The sequence below is a fragment of the Mytilus californianus genome, unplaced genomic scaffold (assembly GCF_021869535.1).
Source record: "Mytilus californianus isolate M0D057914Y unplaced genomic scaffold, xbMytCali1.0.p SCAF_9, whole genome shotgun sequence".
NCBI lineage: Eukaryota > Metazoa > Mollusca > Bivalvia > Mytilida > Mytilidae > Mytilus > Mytilus californianus.
The window spans coordinates 6,406,721-6,429,271 of NW_026262745.1; the positions used below are offsets into that span (position 1 = coordinate 6,406,721).

At 32.2% G+C, this 22,551-nt stretch overlaps 1 protein-coding gene across 8 annotated transcripts in view; it reads right to left on the reverse strand.

The window, feature by feature from the left end:
* The window catches only part of LOC127715706 (uncharacterized), a 235,243-nt gene that overhangs the window by 183,951 nt on the left and 28,741 nt on the right, over positions 1–22,551 (reverse strand). For 3 of the 8 annotated variants that reach the window (XM_052221860.1, XM_052221858.1, XM_052221864.1), the window contains exons 12-17: positions 21,344–21,420; positions 15,895–16,054; positions 15,363–15,532; positions 13,946–14,057; positions 12,402–12,597; positions 10,654–10,723 (exon numbers count right to left, since the gene is read on the reverse strand). In XM_052221860.1, coding sequence (XP_052077820.1) covers positions 10,654–10,723; positions 12,402–12,597; positions 13,946–14,057; positions 15,363–15,532; positions 15,895–16,054; positions 21,344–21,420 — 785 coding nt within the window. Of the gene's footprint in view, positions 1–6,512; positions 6,664–8,479; positions 8,710–10,653; positions 10,724–12,401; positions 12,598–13,945; positions 14,058–15,362; positions 15,533–15,894; positions 16,055–21,343; positions 21,421–22,551 lie in introns of all 8 variants that reach the window. The other 5 variants (XM_052221862.1, XM_052221863.1, XM_052221861.1 and 2 more) reach the window with 3 other exon arrangements.

The window sequence follows — 22,551 nt, forward strand, 5'->3', positions numbered from 1 at the left end:
AGACTTTACTTATTCATTTGTGACTCTCTAGATTTATCATGGTTACCGTTTATGCAAATTATCTAGGACTAAAACTTTAAAGACAAGATGAATAAATGCATCCAATATATTTTCTGTTTTCTAAAATTTTACTTAAAAAAAATCCCAGTGAGATGATATTTCTAGCATCGTTTAATTCTTTTTAAAAAGTATTCAGTCCGTGAAATTCTCAAACCGGAACTTGTTGTATTTTGTAGGCGGACTAAAAATGAACTCATGCAAATTTATTGACAAAGATTGTGTATTGGAGGTAAGGGGTACTGTAAGGGTAAATACAATGCATACCATCTGAAAGAAAAACTTTTCACGAATAGAATGATGTATGAAACAAGAAATTTAAGAATGAATTGACAGAGAAATAATGATTTTCAGCGGAGAGTTGAAAAAAGTAGTTGGGTACCTTCTCGTAAATATACGTTGATAGTGGGGCTTCCCATGGATAGAAACAAGTGCCTGTGCTGTTTATAGTGTTATCCCACAGAGAGTGGATTTTTACTACTAATATTTCACTCAGAATTTATCCATCACTCTGTAACAAACTTGGTATAGAGTATCGACAGGGTAAAGGTTACTTAAACTTGTTTAAACTAAACTTAAACTTGTTCACATCCTGACCATGAAGGCAAAAGACAGACATTAAGAGGCCTTTCAAGTTTCCATAAACAGAGGATCCTGGAGGAATACAAATATTTGGAAGTGGTAGGTTTAACATGATTACTTTTTTATTATTAAATGTGAAGTACAAGTACATTAATAATAGAAATATTATTTTAATTCTATTTTTCTTTTTTTTTCTTTTTTTTTTTTTTTGGGGGGGGGGGGGGGGGGTCTCTATCTACACATGTAGTATTTGTTCAAGTGTTCACTGTGATTCATGTATGTGACCAGTAGCTTTCATGTTGGTCTGGGACCAGTGGGATATGACCCTAAGGCCAAATAAAAAAATATGTGTGTTTCCTATTTCCTTACCTACATGTACCCTTTTTTTAAGCTTAGGAATAGCATACATGATGTGCATGATATACGGTACCTTAAAGTTTTTTTGGTCAATTTTCAAAAAGCACTGTTCAAGTCAGAATTTCTCTCACATAGACTCAATATTAGAAAAAATTGTAATATAAAAAAAAAATCCTACCTACATGTACCTACCCTATTTCTTTCAAAGATGTAATCATGGTGCATGTAATAGGAAAAACACATACATACATATTATTTTATTTAGCCTAACCCATTCATCCCTAAAACTAAAATCTACCAGACCCCATACATATTATAATTATAGTGTTGCAATTGAAATGGAATGGAATGCTACCCATGTAGTCATGACAGTTGACCATTTAGTTAAATTATTTATTATTACTAAAATAAACCTAAATATTTGAAATATCAAAATAGGAAGATATGGAATGTTTGCCAATGAAAAATTCTTTACTAGCATGACTAGACAATTGACAGTCACATAGAAGTTAAAAACTTTCTAGGTTACTGTCATTAACACTGTACAGCCTTCAACAATGAGTAAATCCATTTATAATATTGTATAGTAAGCTATAAATAGCCCAGAAATGACAAATGTAAAGCATTTCAAACAGAAAACTAACAGTCTGATTTATATACAATTTAATTTTTTAATAAAAAACAAATATGATATACATGTATACAAAGTACATATACAGAAACAAAGGACATCTGAATTACATGCATTTCAGGCTTTTAAGGCTTCTTTTTCTGGATTTACCATTGTGTGCTTCCTTGTTATCTTTTATGTAATTTTTTTTTGCCATTTACTTGAATATTGGGGATTTTTGGATGCAATATATCTCCAATATGCAACTCCAGATGTACAAAGACCAGTCCTTGGATTGCATGAAACCTCAGAAATCTTCATCATCATGATTACATGATGCCTATGTGAAACTATTATTCTTAATATGAGTGAGGAACTGAAATACATACATGTACATTGTATTTACTGTATAATTGTTTGTTATATATCACGGTGGACATCACTGACTTCATATCACTCTTTACTGTTGCCAGACTCACTTTAAGCAACCTTGGAATTGCATTTGTATTTCACTTTTCTTCCTATTCCTAATCATGCTAATTAAGCCATACAAACAAAAATAATTTTTTGAGAAAAAGTATGAATATAAAAAAGAAGACGTGGTATGATTGCCAATGAGACAACTATCCACAAGAGACCAAATGACACAGAAATTAACAACTATAGGTCAACGTACGGCCTTCAACAATGAGCAAAGCTCATACCGCATAGTCAGATATAAAAGGCCCCGAATGACAAATGACAAGTTACTCAATGTGTACTACAAGTACAACAGTGAGTAGTTTATTTCTCCATGATGGAAAACAAAACCTGATCATTCCTTAATCATCTTTTAAAATCAGTTGGCAGTCTGGCAAAAATGAATTCTTGAAAATACAATTTTTCATGAACATGATAAATGTAGTTGAGCATGTTAAGATAGAACTACACTTTGTATGCATTAACTTCAGTTGGACTTGATTTTATCTTTTATGACATTTGATTTCTATGATTTTCATGCTTACAATTTATATTTTTAAACATGATCATAAATGTACCATTAATTTGCACTAATACATTTGTATTTCAATATTTTCATTTCTGTTTTGCAGATTTTCCAGAAAAACTACATAATCATTAATGAGCTACATAACAGACATAGAGCTATCAGAGTCACATATAAAGCCTTGGCGGCAGCATGTTATAAGATGTTTGAACCAAGACTGTTGACATACTACCCTTTTGGATGAATTAAAGCCTGAAGAAGTTTTGATCATTATGGACTGGGCCATGAATTTTTTGCCCTAATCTTTCAAGGAAAAGGAATCAAAATTTAAAGTGGTTTGGTTAGGAGGGACTGAATTGGCTTGTGTGTGTCTGCATCTTCAAAGATAATGACTTGATTGATTATTTGTGAAATTTTTTTTCATAGAATTATAAAGAAAATAATGCTTTTAATTGGTTTTTGTCTTGCCTGTGAAAAAAATAGCACTATGCGAGGCTAAGGGATTACTATCTGACTGCATCAGTGTGAACTATTTGTGTAAATCTTTATATTTTAGAAGGGAGAAGACCTGGATGTTTCACACCTTGTAAGCAGATACCTTATGCTAAGAAGTTTCCTTCTGTCATGTGTCCCTTTTCCTTGACCTTATTTTCATGGTTTAGCAAAACCATAAAATATATATCAAGCAGGTGGTTAGTGTTGAAAAACTTTAAAAACAAATCAGTTTTTTTGTCATGTGAATTTCTCACTTATTAGTCCCCTACCGACGAAGTCGAAGAGGACTTTAGGTTTGCACTCCGTCCGTCTGTCCGTCTGTCCATCCGTCAGTCCGGCAAATCAGTTTTCCACACTTTTTTTCTTCGTTCTTGAAGATATTGATTTGATGTTTGGTATATAGTTTTATAATGACAAGTTATAAATCAAGTTAGAATTTTTTCCAGGTCTGATGATTTAGTCCAGAGTTATGGACCATAACTCTGGACCATATCTGATGAAAGAGTACTATGTAAACCATATTTCTGTACAAAGGGAGATAACTCATTTTTTAAAAGACATTCTTTGATAAATTGTTTGAAGAATTTTTTTGCAGGTTTGTTTATTATTTTGTATAAACTAATTTTCTGAATGCTATATACATGATATATATACAAAAAAAATATGAAGTGAAATTCTTTAATTAGATAATAGTCTATTTTTATTAATGTATATATTTCATTACATTACATTGTGTAGATAAAAATTGTTGACATTTTATAGATAAGTTACAAATCTATAGTAGTTTGTGACAATTGAAAGAAAAAATGTTTGGAACTATTAATTATATTTGATTATAATTTGAAAATAGATATAAACTGTATTACACCATATCTGATTTTAGATAACTATTAATCATATCTAATTTTAGAGTGTTTTCCACACTTTTTTTCATCATGCTTGACGATATTGATTGATAATTGGTATATAGTTGTATCATGACAAGTTACAGATCAAGTTCGAATTTTTGTTTCCATCTGATAATTTTGTGCAGAGTTATGGTCCTTGGACTTCCAAAATTCACTCATATAATCAGTTTTCCACACTGTTTTTAGTCATGCTTGTAGATATTGATTTGATATTTTCTTTTTGTTTTCTCCATGACACGTTATAGAACAAGTTAGCATTTTATTCCAATACAATGAATTTTTACCCGGTAGGGAACTATGTATTGCCATGCAATACTCTCAGAATGCTTGTTATGAATAATAAGATTTGTTATGCCCTTCTTAGGGCATTATGTTTTTTGGTCTGTACGTGTTAGTTTGTTCGTCTGTCTATTAGTTCATCCATAGCCCACTTCAGGTTAAATTTATTTGTCAAGGTAGTTTATGAGGAAGTTGAAGTCCAATTAAATTGAAACTTATTACACATTTTCCCTATGATATGATCTTTCTAATTTTAATGCCAAATTAGAGTTTTGACCTCTAATTTCAGAGTCCTCAGAACACAGTATTAGAAAATGATAGTGTGAGTGGGACATCTGTGTACTTTGGACACATTCTTGTTGTATATATGGGTTCCTTGTAATGCCTACATGTCTGTCAGAGAGGGTTCACATGACCTTGACCTCATTTCATGGATCAGTGATCAAGGTTTAAGTAAGGTGATTAGGTTCTTTTCTCAGATACTATAAACAGTAGGTCATCTGTATGTGTGTATGGTATGATTGTAAAGGGACACAATAACTACTAAATTGAAAGGGGTTCATACCCCCCCCCCCCCCCCCCCCCCCCGGGTCATTTGTCTCCATGGCAACCAAATTTACTTTTGAAACTAATTTCTTTATTTTCAATAATTTGATGATACTTGATGGAAAAAATTATAGAAATAAAATGTGTGATTAAATATTTTATCATTATTAAGCATACATTTATTAAAAATGTGTATTTCTCAAAATCGTTGTGTTCTGTTTCCATGGAAACTGGTAGTTGATTTGAGGATATCTATAATCAAATAACTGTTTTCTTTACTTTGTTATAATGTTTAGGTATAATAGAAGTTAAAAAGACATAATCAAATGAATTGTGCTATGAATACATGAAAAAAATTTAGCTTACTGTAAAAAAAAAAATATCAGCAAATAAAAAATGAGACAAAAAAAACTTTTTTTTCCGAAAAATCTAAAGGATCTTAAGGACAATTATTTTTAATATGTTATAGACAAAGGTCCAATAAACAAATGCTAACACAGAGGTTATTCATAGAACCCTGTTCATGGAAGAAAATAGAATTTGAAAAACGTTATTTTCACTCCTTTTAAGAAAATGAAAAACTGCAACGATTGGTTGCCATGGAAACAAGAGTTGCCATAGTTGCAACTTCTGTTTATCAACTTTTATTTTTAGAACAAATGTAAAACTATGATAATATGTATTTGTTTTATCGAAATTAATTAGCTGTTTATAAAAAAAATCTGTGATGAAAAACAGTAATTTTTGAGGTTTTAGGACTGAAATTAAAGAGTTGTTATGGTGCCATTGTAACCATAGCAACCAAATGTACAACAAATGTTTTACTGTTTTTTTTTTAGTTTTCTATCAAAATAGAACATATGAAGCTCCAAAAAGTCAATTTAACAACCATCACTGAATCACCCTCTGCATGATTCTTAGGTGGAGCTATACTTAAGAACAGTGATGATGCTCTAAAAGTCAAACAAACAACAACAAAATTAAGTATAGTTTTTGCACTGGGCGATTGTGTACATTTTTTCTCGACCAGTATGAATGACTGTAAAGCGTTCAGTACATTCCCATTTATACAAATTTGTTTGTGTGATAATTTTTGAATCAATAACATCTTATGGTAAGACATTAAAACATTTATAATGGTTTATCTTTTCACCTTGTCTGACTAATCATCGTATTTCAACAATGTACAAATCTGTAACCATGCGTGATGTTTTGTAGACAATTTCGTCTTTTAACTTTTTGTCTTTCCTTTTTGTTTTTCTAATTTCTATTGTCCCTTTCATCCGTAGGACTATGGATAATAGAATAATTTTATTCACGTCTCTATGAAAAAAGTAAAAATAACAAAAATACCGAACTTGTATGACAGTCGCATAAAATTCCATTATATTGACAACGATTTGTGAACAAAACAAACAGACATAATAGGTAAAAATGTCAAAAATTGGGATACAGCAGTCAAAATTGTGTTATAATCTTAATCACTATAAAAACAAACAAATATGCCAACAAAGAAAAACGAAAAGGCATATAGACAAAGCACATTTGATTCAAGGTTGAAGCCAAACCTACCTTTTGTAAATATGGTTCCTGTAGTTGTTTATATTTTTGGTCATCTATGTTCAATTTGCATATATTAGGTTGGAAAGAGCAAGATCATACTATTTTCTAGAAATTCAAATCATTATTTTACCGTTTTGTCTTTTTCCATTATGGAAACATCTATGTCATAAGATTCCATTGGTGTGACAATTTCTCCACCTGACAATTCTATTCTACACAATGCTATGTATCCATCAGTGTCGACAGCAGCAAGAATGACTGAGGGTGTACAGCAACTTCCTCTTTATTAAAAAATTAATACAATATGACACACAATAGCTATCAATCATTGCTGAACAACGACATTTGGGTTTCTTGCGGTGGAATATATACATGTATCTTACATTTTAATATTTAAATACGATTAGAGGTTTTATTTGCTATAATGCTCCCTATTAATATCTTTTAACTTCATTGTTACCTGTGAATTGAATTTCATTTAAACTTATTTTAAAATTCGGCGATTATTGATCTTATTCATTTTTATTTGTGGCTGTCTTGAGGTATATAATTCTTTAAGTTATAGGAAAGTGTATATTTATTTATTTTTTATGGTGTGCAAATAGTAAAATAAAAAATATTCTGAACTCCGAGGAAAATTCAAAACGGAAAATTCCTTATCAAATGCCAAAATCAAAAGCTCAAACACACCAAACGAATGGAAAACAACTGTCATATTTCTGACTTGGTACAGACAATAATCTTATGTAGAAATGGATTATGGACAGTCGCATAAAATTCTATTGACAACAAAGTGTGAACAAAACAAATAGACATAATAGGTAAAAACTTCCAAAGTTGGAATATAAATATTCCGTGTTTACCCTTTTATTTAAAATTTATTTTTATTTTGCTTACTTGACTACAGAGCTAAAACAATTTAAGAAATCCTATTTTTCTGTTAGAGGTTTTTTAAAGTACATGTTATCATGTTTAAATGTTCCCGCGGTGTGACATGACATATATTTTCAGCAATCTATTCTCATAACGTTCATTTGCATGACAGTTCGTATTGAGTCCCATATAGAAATTCAAAATTCAGTCTTAGGCGGTAAAGGGTAGCTGCATTTTGATAGTGAAGACTCTGAACGTTACTGAGGTAAACGAAGCGGATAAGACCATCTTTTGACTGAAATACTAAACATGAAGGAATGACTGAGTAATGTTTAGTTATACTAAATCGATTAAGATTGAAATGGCCTTTCCAGGTACAAATCTCTTACCTGTGCTGCTCTCATACATTGTTTCCATAACGTTAATAGTTATTTGAATTTTTTCAGGATATATGCACTAAATTAGGCTGATGAAGGTTGTTCTTTTAAGGCCTCATTTTATTTAAATGAAAATTAAAATGTCTTATTCCTAAAAGCAAAATCATCTCAGAATTTGTAAAATATAGTAAAATGTTTCCAATCATAGTAACGCCTGCCATACGTCTCCTCTATATAAGACACATCATTACTATGATTACACTACAACCAATACTATTTGGACTAAATTATGCATTATGCGAATATAATTTTCTTCCACACTAATAAGCATAATATCTAACGCTTACAATAAACCCAAACGTTTAATTCGGCAACAGGTTTGAAGTAAAAAGTAAAATAACAAAAATACCGAACTCCGAGGAAAGTTCTAAACGGAAAGTCCCTAGCAAATGGCAAATTTAAAAGCTCAAACACATCAAACGAATGGATAACAACTGTCATATTCTTGACTTGGCACAGGCATTTTCTAATGTTGAAAATGGTGGATTCAACCTGGTTTTATAGCTAGCTAAACCTCTCACTTGTATGACAGTCGCATAAAATTCCATTATATTGACAACGATGTGTGAACAAAACAAACAGACATAATAGGTAAAAATGTCAAAAATAGGGGTACAGCAGTCAACCTTGTGTTATAATCTAAATCACTATAAAAACAAAGTAATGTAAAATCTGGTTTTTGGTGACTTTAACAATAAAGACAAACACTTAAGGCATTCCCTGCTTAGGTATTTAATGTGTATATCATTTAACGTGTGTGAGTCATTTCTCTTTAAAAAAAACATACCTGATACTGATATTCAAAGGACCATGTCTCAGACCTGAAATATCTTCATATAACAATTCGGTTGCTGATCCAACAGATGAAGTAACGTTTCCTAACTCAGTTCCTTCGAATGTAATATCTGCATCTACGAACCAGTGATATTTATGGCATTGTGCTGTATTCAACGAAGAACGACTACAAGTTCCATTCAATGATACAATTGTGCACACTGGTCTTACAATGTCAGTCATCTTCAAAGATAAAATGTGCGTCAAATAAAGTTATCACGTCAAAGCATGCTAAGAAATAGTTAATTGTTTGTTCCCATTCTAACCGTGAAATAGGAAAACATGACTGAAAAAAATAGAATACCTCTTATGGTTCGTATACACGTACTATACAGGAGAAAGTGTATAAAAATAAGGTCTTTCCGCGTTTCCGTGGAAAGACATTCTGAGTTCTGATTATTATATTTTTTACGACACTTTTGTTTCTGATATGTCGCTTTTGTTTCGCAATATATTGGTAAGATATTCCGTGTATGATATCAAATAGTTTTTTTTGCGTTTCGAAACTCACCCTTTTTGACGAAAAAAAAAACATGTTGGAATTATCTTCCTGTAAACTGTTTTTATATAGCTTCTCAGAAAGCGTGAAAGTCATCGTTTTAATTTATCTGCAAAATGTTCGTCCTTTTCACAGGATGATCTGTTACATTTGGACAGAGTGGACCGGTTAGATAAAATTGAGATTGGAAACAGGGAATGTGTCAAAGAGACAACAACCCGACCAAAGAGCAGAAAACAGCCAAAGGCCACCACTGGGTCTTCAATAAAGCGAGAAAATCCCGCACCCGGAGGCGTGCTTCAGCTGGCCCCTAAACAAAAATATGTACTAGTTCTGTGATAATGGACGTCATTCTAAACTCCGAAATATATAAAAGAAACTAAAATTAAAAATCATACAAGACTAACAAAGGCCAGAGGCTACTGACTTGGGACAGGCGCAAAAATGCGGCGGAGTTAAACATGTTTTTTGAGATCTCAACCCTCCCCCTATACCTCTAGCCAATGTAGAAAAAACAAACACACAGCAATACGCACAGTAAAACTCAGTTTAAAAGAAGTCCGAGTTCGATGTAAGAATAGGTAACAAAAGAAACTAAACAAAATGACAATGATACATAAATTTACAAAGGACTACTAGCAGTTACTGACATGCCAGCTCCAGACCTCAATTAAACTGATTAAAAGATTATGTCTTCATTAAATGAATATCAAGCACAATCCCTTCCGTTAGGGGCTTAGTATTATTCCATCATAAAATATATGAGAAGAACATAACCCGTATCATGCCAACAACTGGTTTTAGAATAAATGTGTTTATTTCCGATGCAAAGACCCTATAAGGGAATCAATATTAAAGCCAAAATATGCCATCTCTAATGACCTGACAACAGTATTGTAACTATATCCCTTCCTAATAAGTCTCTTTTAAGGTTTTGTTAGCCTTTGAGGTGAATGCCGACATTTTTGTGCTTTGTAAAGAATATTACCATAAAAGATTGGATGTGAAATACCTGAACGTATAAGATGTCTGCATGTTGATTTATATCTACGAATGATTTCCTTGTACCGATGATAAAATTTAGTAAATGTTTTGACTAGTTTGTGATATCGAAAACCCTGGTGTAATTATTTTTCAGTAATACATAGATTTCTTTCGTTAAAATCTAATACGTTGTTACATGCACGAGCGAATCGTACACTTTGAGATATATAAATACCATAAGATGGCGACAAGGGAACGTCACCATCTAAAAATGGATAATTAACAATGGGAAATGAAAAATCATCTCTTTGATCATAAACTTTGGTATTAAGCTTCCCGTTAATGATATAGATATCAAGATCCAGGAAAGGGCAGTGTTCATTGTTAGTATTAGCTTTATTTAAAGTTAGTTCAACAGGATAAATCTCTTTATGTATATATTATTGATATTAGTTCTTTTGATCTACCTCCCCCAGCAATGGCACGGACCCAGTGGTTGTAAATAAACTCATCACAGATACCAGGATTATAATTTAGTACGCAAGACAAGCATTTCGTCTACAAAAGACTCGTAAGAGAAATTTGTCAACGGCGAATTTCAGGAACGTATGCTTAAACCTCATACACTGCGATTTTATACTTACGAGAACAGTTTTCAAAATGCTTTGGGTTATTTCTGATGTCTTACCCAGGTACACTGTTATGCTAAATTTCCTACAATTATTGATAAATTAATTGGTAACTCCTTTATTTATATATTTCATATGTATTTCATTCATCCATAAATATTTTGTTGATTATATCTTCCTAATGAACGCATTATTATTGTAATAGAAAGATACCTTGAAGCAAATGTACATCTTTATTGATATTCATGAATACATGAGTTAAAGGAGGAGAGAATGTTCGTGGTATATAGGTATTCACATTTTATCTGAAATAAGAATTAAGGTTTAAATATAATTGAAATTAAATTCCTTCTCAATTCTTTGATTTTCAAACTTAATATTAAAAATATAAATGCCCGGTTCAAATTCAAATTTGAAAAAAATCTTGTTATCTTTAGGATGGAAATGTTTTTGTTGTTTATCCAAAACAAATTCATCTTGAAATTGTAAGAGGGGAGTAAGTAAGGCATGTACCATGTATATGATGTTTGGCTAAACATTATTAACAACATTGCAAAATGAACTTGTCCGTTGATAAATTAAATAATTAACAAGAAGCGAAGGTTAAAATCTCTCAGGCAAAATTAACCTTAGATAAATTTGGTTATTGTATTTAGGCCCGTTTTGGTCAAGTAGCTCCTTAACAAATTACGTATCTATAATCTTGAGCGTTAAAATGTTTTGGTCTGAGCGATCCTGATGAAAGAATCACCAGAAAAGCTGTTCGGGCGAACGAAATTTATAAAGTGTTGTTTTCATTGAACTACCTCACATTTTATATAAAAAACAAAACTCATTGTAATCAGCCTTTCGGCAACATGTTCATAAGTATCATGTGTGTTTACATTTTGCAATATGCAAGATGTCTAGTTTGAAATTGTAGGAAATAGTAGAGCGCACTACAATGAAAATTTAGCAAAAAATATTGAAATACAAATAGTTTTTTTGTAATAATTAAAAAAAATCGTATTGCTGTCAATATACATACTGTGAAGTCTTAATGTGGCATAAAAACTGCACTGCTCTGCAGTCTGATACATATTGAACAGTTACTGTCCAGTCTAGGTTTGTCATTTTTTCATTTTTTCTTCTATGGTTTAATGTGCATTTTTTTATTCCGAGATTGCATCCTAAATGATTGATTGATTGCTTGTTTGTTGTTGTATGCCACGGAGAAGCCGTATTGCCCAGAGAGAACCACGGACCTTCTCTAAACTGACTATCCTAGTCAATCAAGATTGAAATTGAACGCACCTGCCACGTGCGGGATTCGAACTCACAACCTCAGTGTTGACATGCTAGTGATTCATAGTTGAATTACTCAGACCCGTGTCCCACGAGGCCCTAGCCTAAATAATAAATCTAATTCGATGTAATGAGAAAACAAAAACATAAGTTTAAGAATAAAAGAATCTAGTATAGTATCAAAACACTCCTATCAGTCACAAGGAGTATTCTCCTCACCATATTAGCTTTGAATAATATTCTATACTATTGTACACAAAAACACATACACACTAAAACATCGTATGAAACAGTTTAGAACTTACCACCTTCACGTAAATACATCATTTAACTACATGCTAGATAATATTTTGTCAACTTTTGTGTAAAAGAAGCTTTCCAAATGAATTTTTAAAAAGAATTTTTAAAGGCTAATAATGAAACAATAACTCTTCATAAACCAATATAAAAAATAGTATATAAACCAGGAGTAAACTTACAAGATAACAGATGATGAGGTAGGCTTCAAGGTAAATGATCCATTACTTATATCACCCGCGAAAACTGTATGCTGTCTTCTTTTTGGTAATACTGCAGCAGTATAGTCGTTTGTAATCGCAACTACATATGTTTCATTAATTGTTCCTGTATTTTCCACTTCATAATATACAAACATGTCTTTTCCGATAACTGCGCCTGTAGATATATGAATAAAATAACAACAAACACAACATAGAATACTTAATAAAGACTGAACAACACGAACCGAACTAAAAAACGGGGGGAGGGGGTGATTACAGGTGCTTCGGAAGGGTAAGCAGATCCTGCTTCACCTGTGGCAGCCGGCATGTTGCTATGTAAGTACGAACATAACCAAACCATGAACCTGTAATCCAGTGGTTTTCATTAGTTTCTGTAATTACTTTCGTGTTTGTGTTAGCATAATGACTTTTGTACTATACCAGTTTAACTGCAACAAATGCGCATTTCAACAATAAATGTCTCTTCAGTGATGCTCGAGGCCTGAATATTTGAAAATACAAAATTAAATAGAAAATGAAGAGCTAACAAAACAAAAAAAGAAAAAAACTAGTACCAAAGCCGGATATGAAATCAGAGCTTTGCATTAGGGAGATATATTCCTTGATTTAAAATAATTCCCATAATTTTGTAACAGCAAAGTTCAATATCACAAAATTCGTATGTTAATGTCAGTATCGAAGTCCTGGCTACAAGGCTTGTGATACTTCTTGGTACTTACAGTCCACCAGCAGTAGTATTGCCACTATAGTCGTAATAATATTAACGGTACCAAGTAATCGTATTGATGCCTTCTACTACAGTAATACAGTGTACTGAAGCTCTTTGTCTTCATTTGGTATATTTTATTAACAAATGCAACATTGAACGGATTAACTAAACAATTACATCCAAGCTTTGACACGTGTGTAAAAGATTTCTTGTATTCTTTGCCAAACTCAATAAGAGACTAAAAATTTGACCGTAGGGATTCTTTACTGATGTCAAGTTTTGTTATTTGTTTCTATGACCTCTGTACTGAGGTCAAAAAGTGAGAACCTTGCTAATTCCTTTACCAGTCAGTACTAAAACAAATACAATCACACACACATTTTTTTTCAGGTGTTGACGCTGTTGACATCGATTGTACAGAAGGGTCTCTAGAAATGTTATTTTCGAAATGTTTGATAATCAGAAATAATCACAGTGTTTTTTAAAGGAATCCAGGATTTTTCAATCAACGTTCCCTCTTCTGCAGTTATATCAGAATCTTAGAAAGAAAAAGTGAATGTACGTGAATTCCTTCTAAAATGAATGGAACAAAAACTCTATGATCAATCTAAGAAGAATCATACTAAATAAAACTAAGTCTGGAAGGTGTAGTTGCTAGGACGTTTTTTAAAATAATATACACTAGTTTGTAAACATATTAAAGCATACAGACTTTGTCAGTTTACATCATTTGTCCGCTTTACTTTTAAAATCATTTCTTCTATATATCTATAAAAACAAGCGTATTACTTACTTTCAGGAGAAACTATTGTAAACTTGACGTTGGTTGGTTTAAATACTACGGAATTTTTTCTGGAAAATAGCAATCCATTAGTGTCTGTCCCGTTTAACTTCAACTGGAAAAACTACAACGACAACGAAAACTAAATACTAACACACGCATTTACTGAATGCACACGTGAATATGAAATAAGCTACAAAAAAAGGAGAAATGTTCTATGTCTGCTTAGGCAAAATGATTTGCGTCTTAACAGTCTTAAATTGTGACAATATACTACAATTGACATTTTGTCCGGTGAATAAAACATAAGATTTGATCGTATCTAACGATACATGCAAAGATCGATTTTATTTAAAAGATAATTTTCTCATGTCATGCTCTATGAAAATTTTAACATGTGTAGGAATTATATTTGTTAATATCTTTACACCGAGCGTCAGCAAGTTATTGCCTGTTTCCAAATGTTATGCCTATTTATGTCAAAATGAGCATAGAACATGACTTGGCAGAAATATTTCAATTTTGATAGAAACACCTAAGTTTAATCAAATCAATCATTTCACATCGTAGATTTTGAATGCGCCACTGAATGCATGACCAGACAGCTTTAATTCATTCAGATTAAATGTCCAGTTTTGGTTCATCTGGCTCTCGCTTTACCCATTAACTGCCATAGTTCTTTACTGCATCCATCAGTAGATTTGCTTTAGGTTTTTGTCAGAAACATTCATCTTTTTACATTCTATATTGAAAAAAAATGCAATCTTTAAATTCACTTCGTAAGGGATGATTAATTGCATATTAGCGGTAAAAAACATTCCGGTAACCCTGTACATATAGCGTGAATTGTTCATGCTTGCTGCAAGTCTGTGATCGGTACTGCTTGAAAGGTTTAAAATCAGTAGATATGTATGATTGTCAAGAGACGAGACAACTATCAACCAATGTCCAAATGCATGGATTTAAGCATCAAAAGGTCGAACAATGAACAAAAACCTACTGTTCAATCGGCTATAAAAGGCGCCGAGATAACAAAATGTGAAACTATTCAAACCAAAACACCGGCAGCCTGTGATCGGTACTGCTTGAAATGTATAACATCAGTAGATATGATATGATTGTCAAATGACAACTATCCATCAGTGTCCAAAGGAATTGGATTTAATCATCAAAATTTCGTACAATGAACAAAATCCTGCTGTGTAATCGGCTATAAAAGGCACCCGAGATAACAAAATGTGAAACCATTCAAACCAAAAAAACCAACGGCCTGATTTACAACAAAACAATAAACGAAAAACAAATATGGCAGACAGCAACTCACTTTGAAAGTTTATTGCAATCTACACATGACTAAATTAATTTATTTTTTAGCCATTTTAAAATCAGTTCATAACAAAATTACAACTATCTATTTTTTTGTATATACCTGGTTTGGAGTAGTTAATATGGCGGCACATCTTACTGTCATAACATTTGTTGTCTGAATAGTATGAACATTAAACAATTCATTGCCTAACATATCAGTTAGGGTAATGTCATTACAAGTACCGTTTTCTCCAAGGTTATAAATGTTAACATAAAATATGTAGTTCTTTCCTACAAATTAAAGAAAAAATGTTTAGCAAATAAAAAAAAAAATTCTGATAATATGTCTTTACATTATGGAAACAATAATATTATTACCATTTTCCAAGCTTAATTGCTTTGAATTTTTTAATAACGATTTACGTATTATATAGATATTTACGAATTGTATTACTATCTTCCTAGTTTTAACATTCTGCATATGTTTTGATATTCACCAATGAATAACAGTAAATAGAAGATGTATACGTCAATGAAGAAATGGTTATAAAGAATGTATGCTTACAGTTATATAACAGAAAAAACAATTATAAAAGACCTCTTTGTCCATTATAACAAACATACAATGTATATTTAATATTGAATAAATCTACCTGCAATAGGACTTCCTTTAAGGGTAGGTAAGGCACCAGTTTCGGTGTATTCAAGTATTTCTGTTTCTTGTTTAACTGGACTTTGTGCTGTTATATTTACTGACCCTGACCAGTTACTAGATAAATGTCTCTGTAGACTATATCCGCCGGGGGGTGGTCGCTGAAAATAACTTCATTTAACAGATACCATATGTTCATTTGAACTTCATATGATATGCATAACATGATAAAACTCAAATTATCTCTACCATTATACGAACACTCTATTTTCGTCAACAACTTTCACCCCTTCATACACCCTTCAATAATTATAATCGTTTTAAGCAATGTAAAAGTTATTTTTTTCAGTTGTTAAATATTATTACCAACCAGTTATCTTTGTGTTGTATACAACGAAGAATATGTTTACCCGTCCGGTTCACCTGATACCCCGCCTAGAGGTTTTGACTAATTTCTATTTTTAGTGCTGTATTTGTAGTTCAGTATTATAATCTCCGTGTTAACATGTCACATGTAACTTTGCAGTCATATTAAAACTTTATCTTATCAAATGTCTTTCCAAATTAAGTGACAATTACCTTGTAAGTAAGATTAATGAGGGTTACCTAAAACATTATTAAAAAAAATAATGGGGCAACTGTAAATTGCACAAGACGAACAATACAAAAAAATCAGGGGATTAACTCGAGTGTTGTGTTACACATACACAAAATACAACACAGATTACTAAATTGAAAATGTGTAGATCATTTTCAAGATTGGTCGATACTGTTGTATTTACTACGTGTTTGGCAATGAAAAAATGTTAGATATTGGTTTAGAAGTAAAGTCTTCAGCTTTATGAACTTAACATGTCAGCGTATGTGTACAAAGTTTGTATACCAGGAAAATTCAAATGTCTTTAACCTCTTTTTACGAACAAAACAAATGCTTCTTTTTGTACTTTCAAAAGTCCTTATAAGAATTGTAACAGTATATGACAAACAAAATAATATTCTTTCCTTTAACACTTGAAGTTATGTTGGCTCCTTTTTATGAAGCGTCCATGTGTCAGATTGTTCAATGGAACTGTTTTATAAGCGTTTAAGATTTTAATGGACAAAAGAAAAAATTTGAGTATAGCAAAATAGACACAGATAACTAATATCACACAATTGGCTACATTTTATCATCACAAAGATTTATTTTCATACTATTATTTTTCTGCAGGAATTGAATTAAAATTGATATTTCCCCCCTGACTGTTTATGGTTATTTAGTTATAAAGCAAACAAATATTCATACAATCTTAAAATCTCCACTTTTGTCTAAATACAGTTAAAGTTTATAAATATAGTCATAATGTGTAATAGTTTTTCTTTCAGTATTAAAATACTGTTCAAAATTGTTCTTAAAAAAAATTATGTTGCAATGTGTAGCAGTATGATAAAATTGAGAATGGAAATTGGGAATATGTCAAAGAGACAACAACCCGACCAAAGAGCATACAACAGACGAAAGCCACCAATGGGTCTTCAATGCAGTGAGAAAATCCCGCATCCGGAGGTGGTCCTCAGCTGGCCCCTAAATATAATTGTGTACTAGTTCAGAGAAAATGGACGTCACACTAAACTCCAAAACATATAAATGAACTAAAATTAAAAATCATACAAGACTAACAAAGGCCAGAGGCTCCTGACTTGAGATCTGCGCACAAAATGCGGCAAAAAAAGGCGCAAAAAAGTGTATACACTAATAAGTATGAAGTATGAATCTGTTTGGATATGCTTGCTGATATTGGATAGTAGAAATGCATCTACCTATAGGAAATATGTATTTGTAACAGACCTTCGACCGCCACTTAAATGTTTAAACATGTCTTCTATCGGGAACAATGCAATTATATAAAAAAAAGGTAGTCGTATGCTGCAATTGTGGTTATTATGGGGGACGGGGAGTGTCTTGAAGTTATCGGCCCAATAAGGAATATCACATACTTTGTTTACTCACACTTTAATCAATTGCTTGTCTTACAATCAATAGAAATTTCTTTGGGAAGTTATTGAGTGAATTGTAATATATTAAAAAGAGACGGAAGATACCAGTCTACAGAACACTATATAGAAAGCTGAAATTAGTAGTAAAGACTGACCAATAAGCTCTGCATTATGCATCATACTTCATTGAACTGTGGGGTTCAAGTCCTCCCATTTTTTTTTGCAAATATATGTTGATTTGCTTGTGATATTTGAATTTACATAAGAAAACTACCTTACCAGTTCAACTGTGTGTACGTGTACTGTATCACTGAGTGTTTAACTTTTTTTCAAGATATGTAATTACATACTTATGCTTATTATCTACATTAAACATGAACATTAATATCCACAATCGAAAAGATATATCAATATTAATGAAAGATTGGAGATTTTCAACTAAACGACCAAATTTTTACAAAGTCATATTAATAGACAGTAGCGTCTTTATCTAGTTATTAGTTCAGTATATTCATTAGGCCATAGCAGTTATATATCGCTATCATAGAATCTACAATTACGTGCTTAGGTGGAATGTTATGGGCAGCCATTCGGGCAAAAATAATAAAAATATTTCAAAACAGACTTTAAAGTAAAAAAAAAGACATCAAAAACGAAAACAGACATTAAATTAAAAACAGAGGTCAAAAACGAAAACAGACATCGAGAACAAAAACAGACATCAAATTAAAAACAAACATCAAAAACGAAAACAGACATAACATTTAAAAACAGACGTTAAAATATTAAAAACAGAGGTCAAAATTGAAAACAGATATAAAATTAAAAAACAGACGTTAAAATCATATTTGCTCATTTGAAAAGAACTGAGGCAATCGTTCTAGAAAAGAACTTAACCAAACCACGATCAACTTAACCAAACTATGACAATATCACTGTACTAAACGCTCCTCGATATGACGACCTTGCCACCCGTGTATACATGCAAAGCAGATATAAAATTAAAAAAACAGACGTTAAAAAATAAAAAAAAAGAAGTCAAAAGCAAAAACAGACATACAATTAAAAAACAGACGTTAAAATCAAAAACAGACATAAAATTAAAAATCAGACAAATGATGTAAAAAATAAAATAGAATCTTTTTGGAGACGGAAAATAATGATTATTGCAGAAGGATAACTTATTCTTTGTTTTTTACATCCAATGTCAATGAAATCTGGCACTGTTCATAATATATGGGCCAATACAGGACTTGGTTCTACTTCTATTATCAAAGCTAATGTTAAAGCTTGATTACTGGCAGGAGTGTATATACTAATAAGTATGAAGTATGTGCGATATATTCGTTGTGTATGGCTGACATTGAAGATACTGAACATTTCCCGCTACAGTGCAGCAGTACAGATACTGTGAGGAGACCGTTTATTACAAAGCTGAGAACTCTGCTATGTGACATTGTTCATGCAAAAGAAAATCTAGTCATTTCGAACAATTCAGTGCTATTTAAAATTGTGATTTTGGATGTGTCAAGTCCACAAATTCCAATATTAATACAGACTAACTTGTTGATACAGGCCATCTCAAGTGGAATGGTATATGCCTTACAGCATAGAAAATGTGCCATACTGGGTTAAGCTAGCAGCTAGGGTGGCAATGTCATTTAAAACTGTTTAATATAATACCGGTATAATATATATTAAAGGTAAATTTATTAAATTAAGACTTAATTTAACAGTTAAGACTTTATTCAATAGTCAGTTGCGATGGACATAAATATGATACAGTACACTACAAAATATAATATATAACCAGTCTAAAAGGGTACAACATCACCAAAAAATGACAATAAACGAACAAATGTAACTATAAATATTTCGGAAAACAGAAATCCTTCATCAGTATGAGCACGATGTAAAATGAATCAGATCAATCTATTCTGATTAATAAACTATAGCAATCTTGAATTCTATACAATAAAAAAAGTGATGTCAGGAAAATGAGTGATGGTAGGGAAAATGAGTGACTCATTCTATGTTTTTTTCATTTATGCCCTCTAGGGAAACTGTCCTTAGCTTTCTTATCCAAAACCTTTCACGAGCAAGTCTTTCGGCCCTTGACCAACCCTCGTTGTGGTCTATGATTGTGATTGTAAGGTTTTTGAGATCAGCTTGGGCGTGCCCAGGTGATCTCAAATGACGACTTACGGGGAGGTCGGGCTTACAGGTGTAGTCACTTCGATGACCATTCATGCGTTTGTTGAATGGTTGTTCTGTCTCGCCAATACACTGCATGCCACATCGACACTGAAGAAGGTATACAACATTCTGTGTTTTGCAAGTTACATTACAAAATATAGTGTACAGACCCAGTGGAGTGGCAAGTAAATGTTTGAGTATTCATTATTTGTTGGCAAGTCAGACATCGTCTGTTACCACACGACTTGCACCATCCTGCAGTTGAACAGCTTTTATTAGAGGAGACGTCAGTTCTCACAAATAAGTCTTTCAGACTTGCTGGTCTCCGAAAAGCTAAGACAGGAGAATTGGGAAAGATCTTGGATAAGTACCTTGCTGGGAAAGAATCCCTAGCTTATGATTAAATGTGACAATCTGCCATTGCGATTTTAACTTGGTGGTGGGTACACCGGGCAGTGTTGATAACCTTTATACCAGTATCTGGACCAAATTGATTTATAGGCGCAATTAAACTGGTTTCTGCACAGGAAATTGTTTCATGCACGTGCACACAGATGCTTACTGTAAAGCTGCGTACTCTTTCACACTACAAAAGTAGTGGTACTTTAGATAGTGGAGGGAAGAATAAAGAAGAAGAATTGGCGACACCTGTTAGTTCTTGTATTTTGTCTGTTGTGGGTTTTGACCTCTGTTTTTAATTTTTAACGTCTGTTCTTTAATTTTAAGCCTGTTTTCGTATAAGACCTGTTTTGTATGATTGTTTTATAATAATTGTATGTCTGTTTTTGTTTTTTGACCTCCGTTTTTTAATTTTTCAACGTCAGTTTTTTTTGTTTTTTTTTTATGTCTGTTTTCGTTTTTGATGTCTGTTTTCTTTTTTAAATCCTGTCTTTTTAATTTAATGCTTATTTTCGTTGTTGCCCTCTGTTTTTAATTTTATTTCTATTTGGGTTTTTGATGTCTGTATTTTTTTTTTTTATTTTAACGTCTGTTTTTCAACTTTGTTTAATTTTGCCCGAATGGCTGCCCATAGAATTTGCTTCCGTGTTTATTTAACAATGTCAAAATTTATGGAAGTACCTATTAGACATGTTAGATACCTATTAGCACAGTCTTTTTTATCAAACATTTAGATAACAAAAATGACATTACTCTTATAATATTAGAACAAGCTGTCGGCAATCAGGGTCATCGTTATCATCGTCATCATTGGTTGTAGCTGCAGAGAGTTTTATGAATATTTTGAATTTAAAAAATGAAAATGAGAAAGTACATACTTGCAGAGAAATTATTACTTCGTTCCTATTAGTAACCAGCTTTTGTGAAAATTTACTTGCAAATGTGTCTCTTGTTCCTGTAAAAGTAAAAAATATTTAAGATCATAATTAGGAATATTTACTAATTCTGAAAGATGGTGTAAATATTAATGAGACTGCAACTCAACAACACAATTTGACCAAACAAAAAGGACTGCTATGTTTGTTTTGTTTTGTAATTTACTTTTTGTTTGCTATCATATCAGTACCAGTACCGCGGCTAATTTGGATATAAAATATACTACATTTTCATAGGGTCATCTGAATATTTGACTAAACATAACATTGGAGTTATTTATTCAACATTCAAGTGTACAAAGTCAATCCTTATTTCATATCAATCAGTTAGATAAAAAGGTAGGGCAAATTTCTCCTCCATACGTTTCAATCATTGAGTTAAATCTTAATAGCAGTCAAATCCTACTGGAGATTGAATATCAAACATGTTGAAGACTTAAATTTAGGAATCAGTAGTTTACCGATATTCAAATCTCTTTAAGAGGATACCAAACACATGTTGAGAGCATCGCATGAACTCAAAAAGGAGAGATGTCTGTCGACAGGGTAAGCGTCTCCTGCCATGCATACATGTTCCGCCATGCGAATCTACTTTCAGTCAATCACAATTTGGATAAGGACGACAAATCTGGTATCTTAATATCCAAGCCAAAGAAAATAGGTCGCTAGTGTGTTGAGAACATAAACATCGTATCAGTCATTCATTTCTTGATGGTAACCGAAAAACTTATGTAGTGTCGATTTTTCCTACAAAATCTGGTAAAGAAGTGTGAGGACCGCACCTTTGTTATTTTATCCAATTTAATGTGAACATGCACGAGCGTGGCGTTCTTATTGCGATATGTAAACGTCATACGTCCATTTGTGTCATTATCGAGGAAAAGATAAAGATATGAAGGAGACCTTCTACTTGAGGTACTATCTTTAACCTCAAGTTCATTGGGATATATGAGATGCAAGCACTCGCTGACATGTGATCTATTGAGTTACAGTACATCATCAATACATCTGAAAACGAAATTAAAGAACTTTGCAAGATGCATTTTCTTTTTGTCTTTGGGAAGAACCTGTATGAAGTCTGCTTCAAATGAGTACAATATCAAGTCGGCCAATAGGTGTGCACAGTTAGTACTCATTAGATTACTGACTGT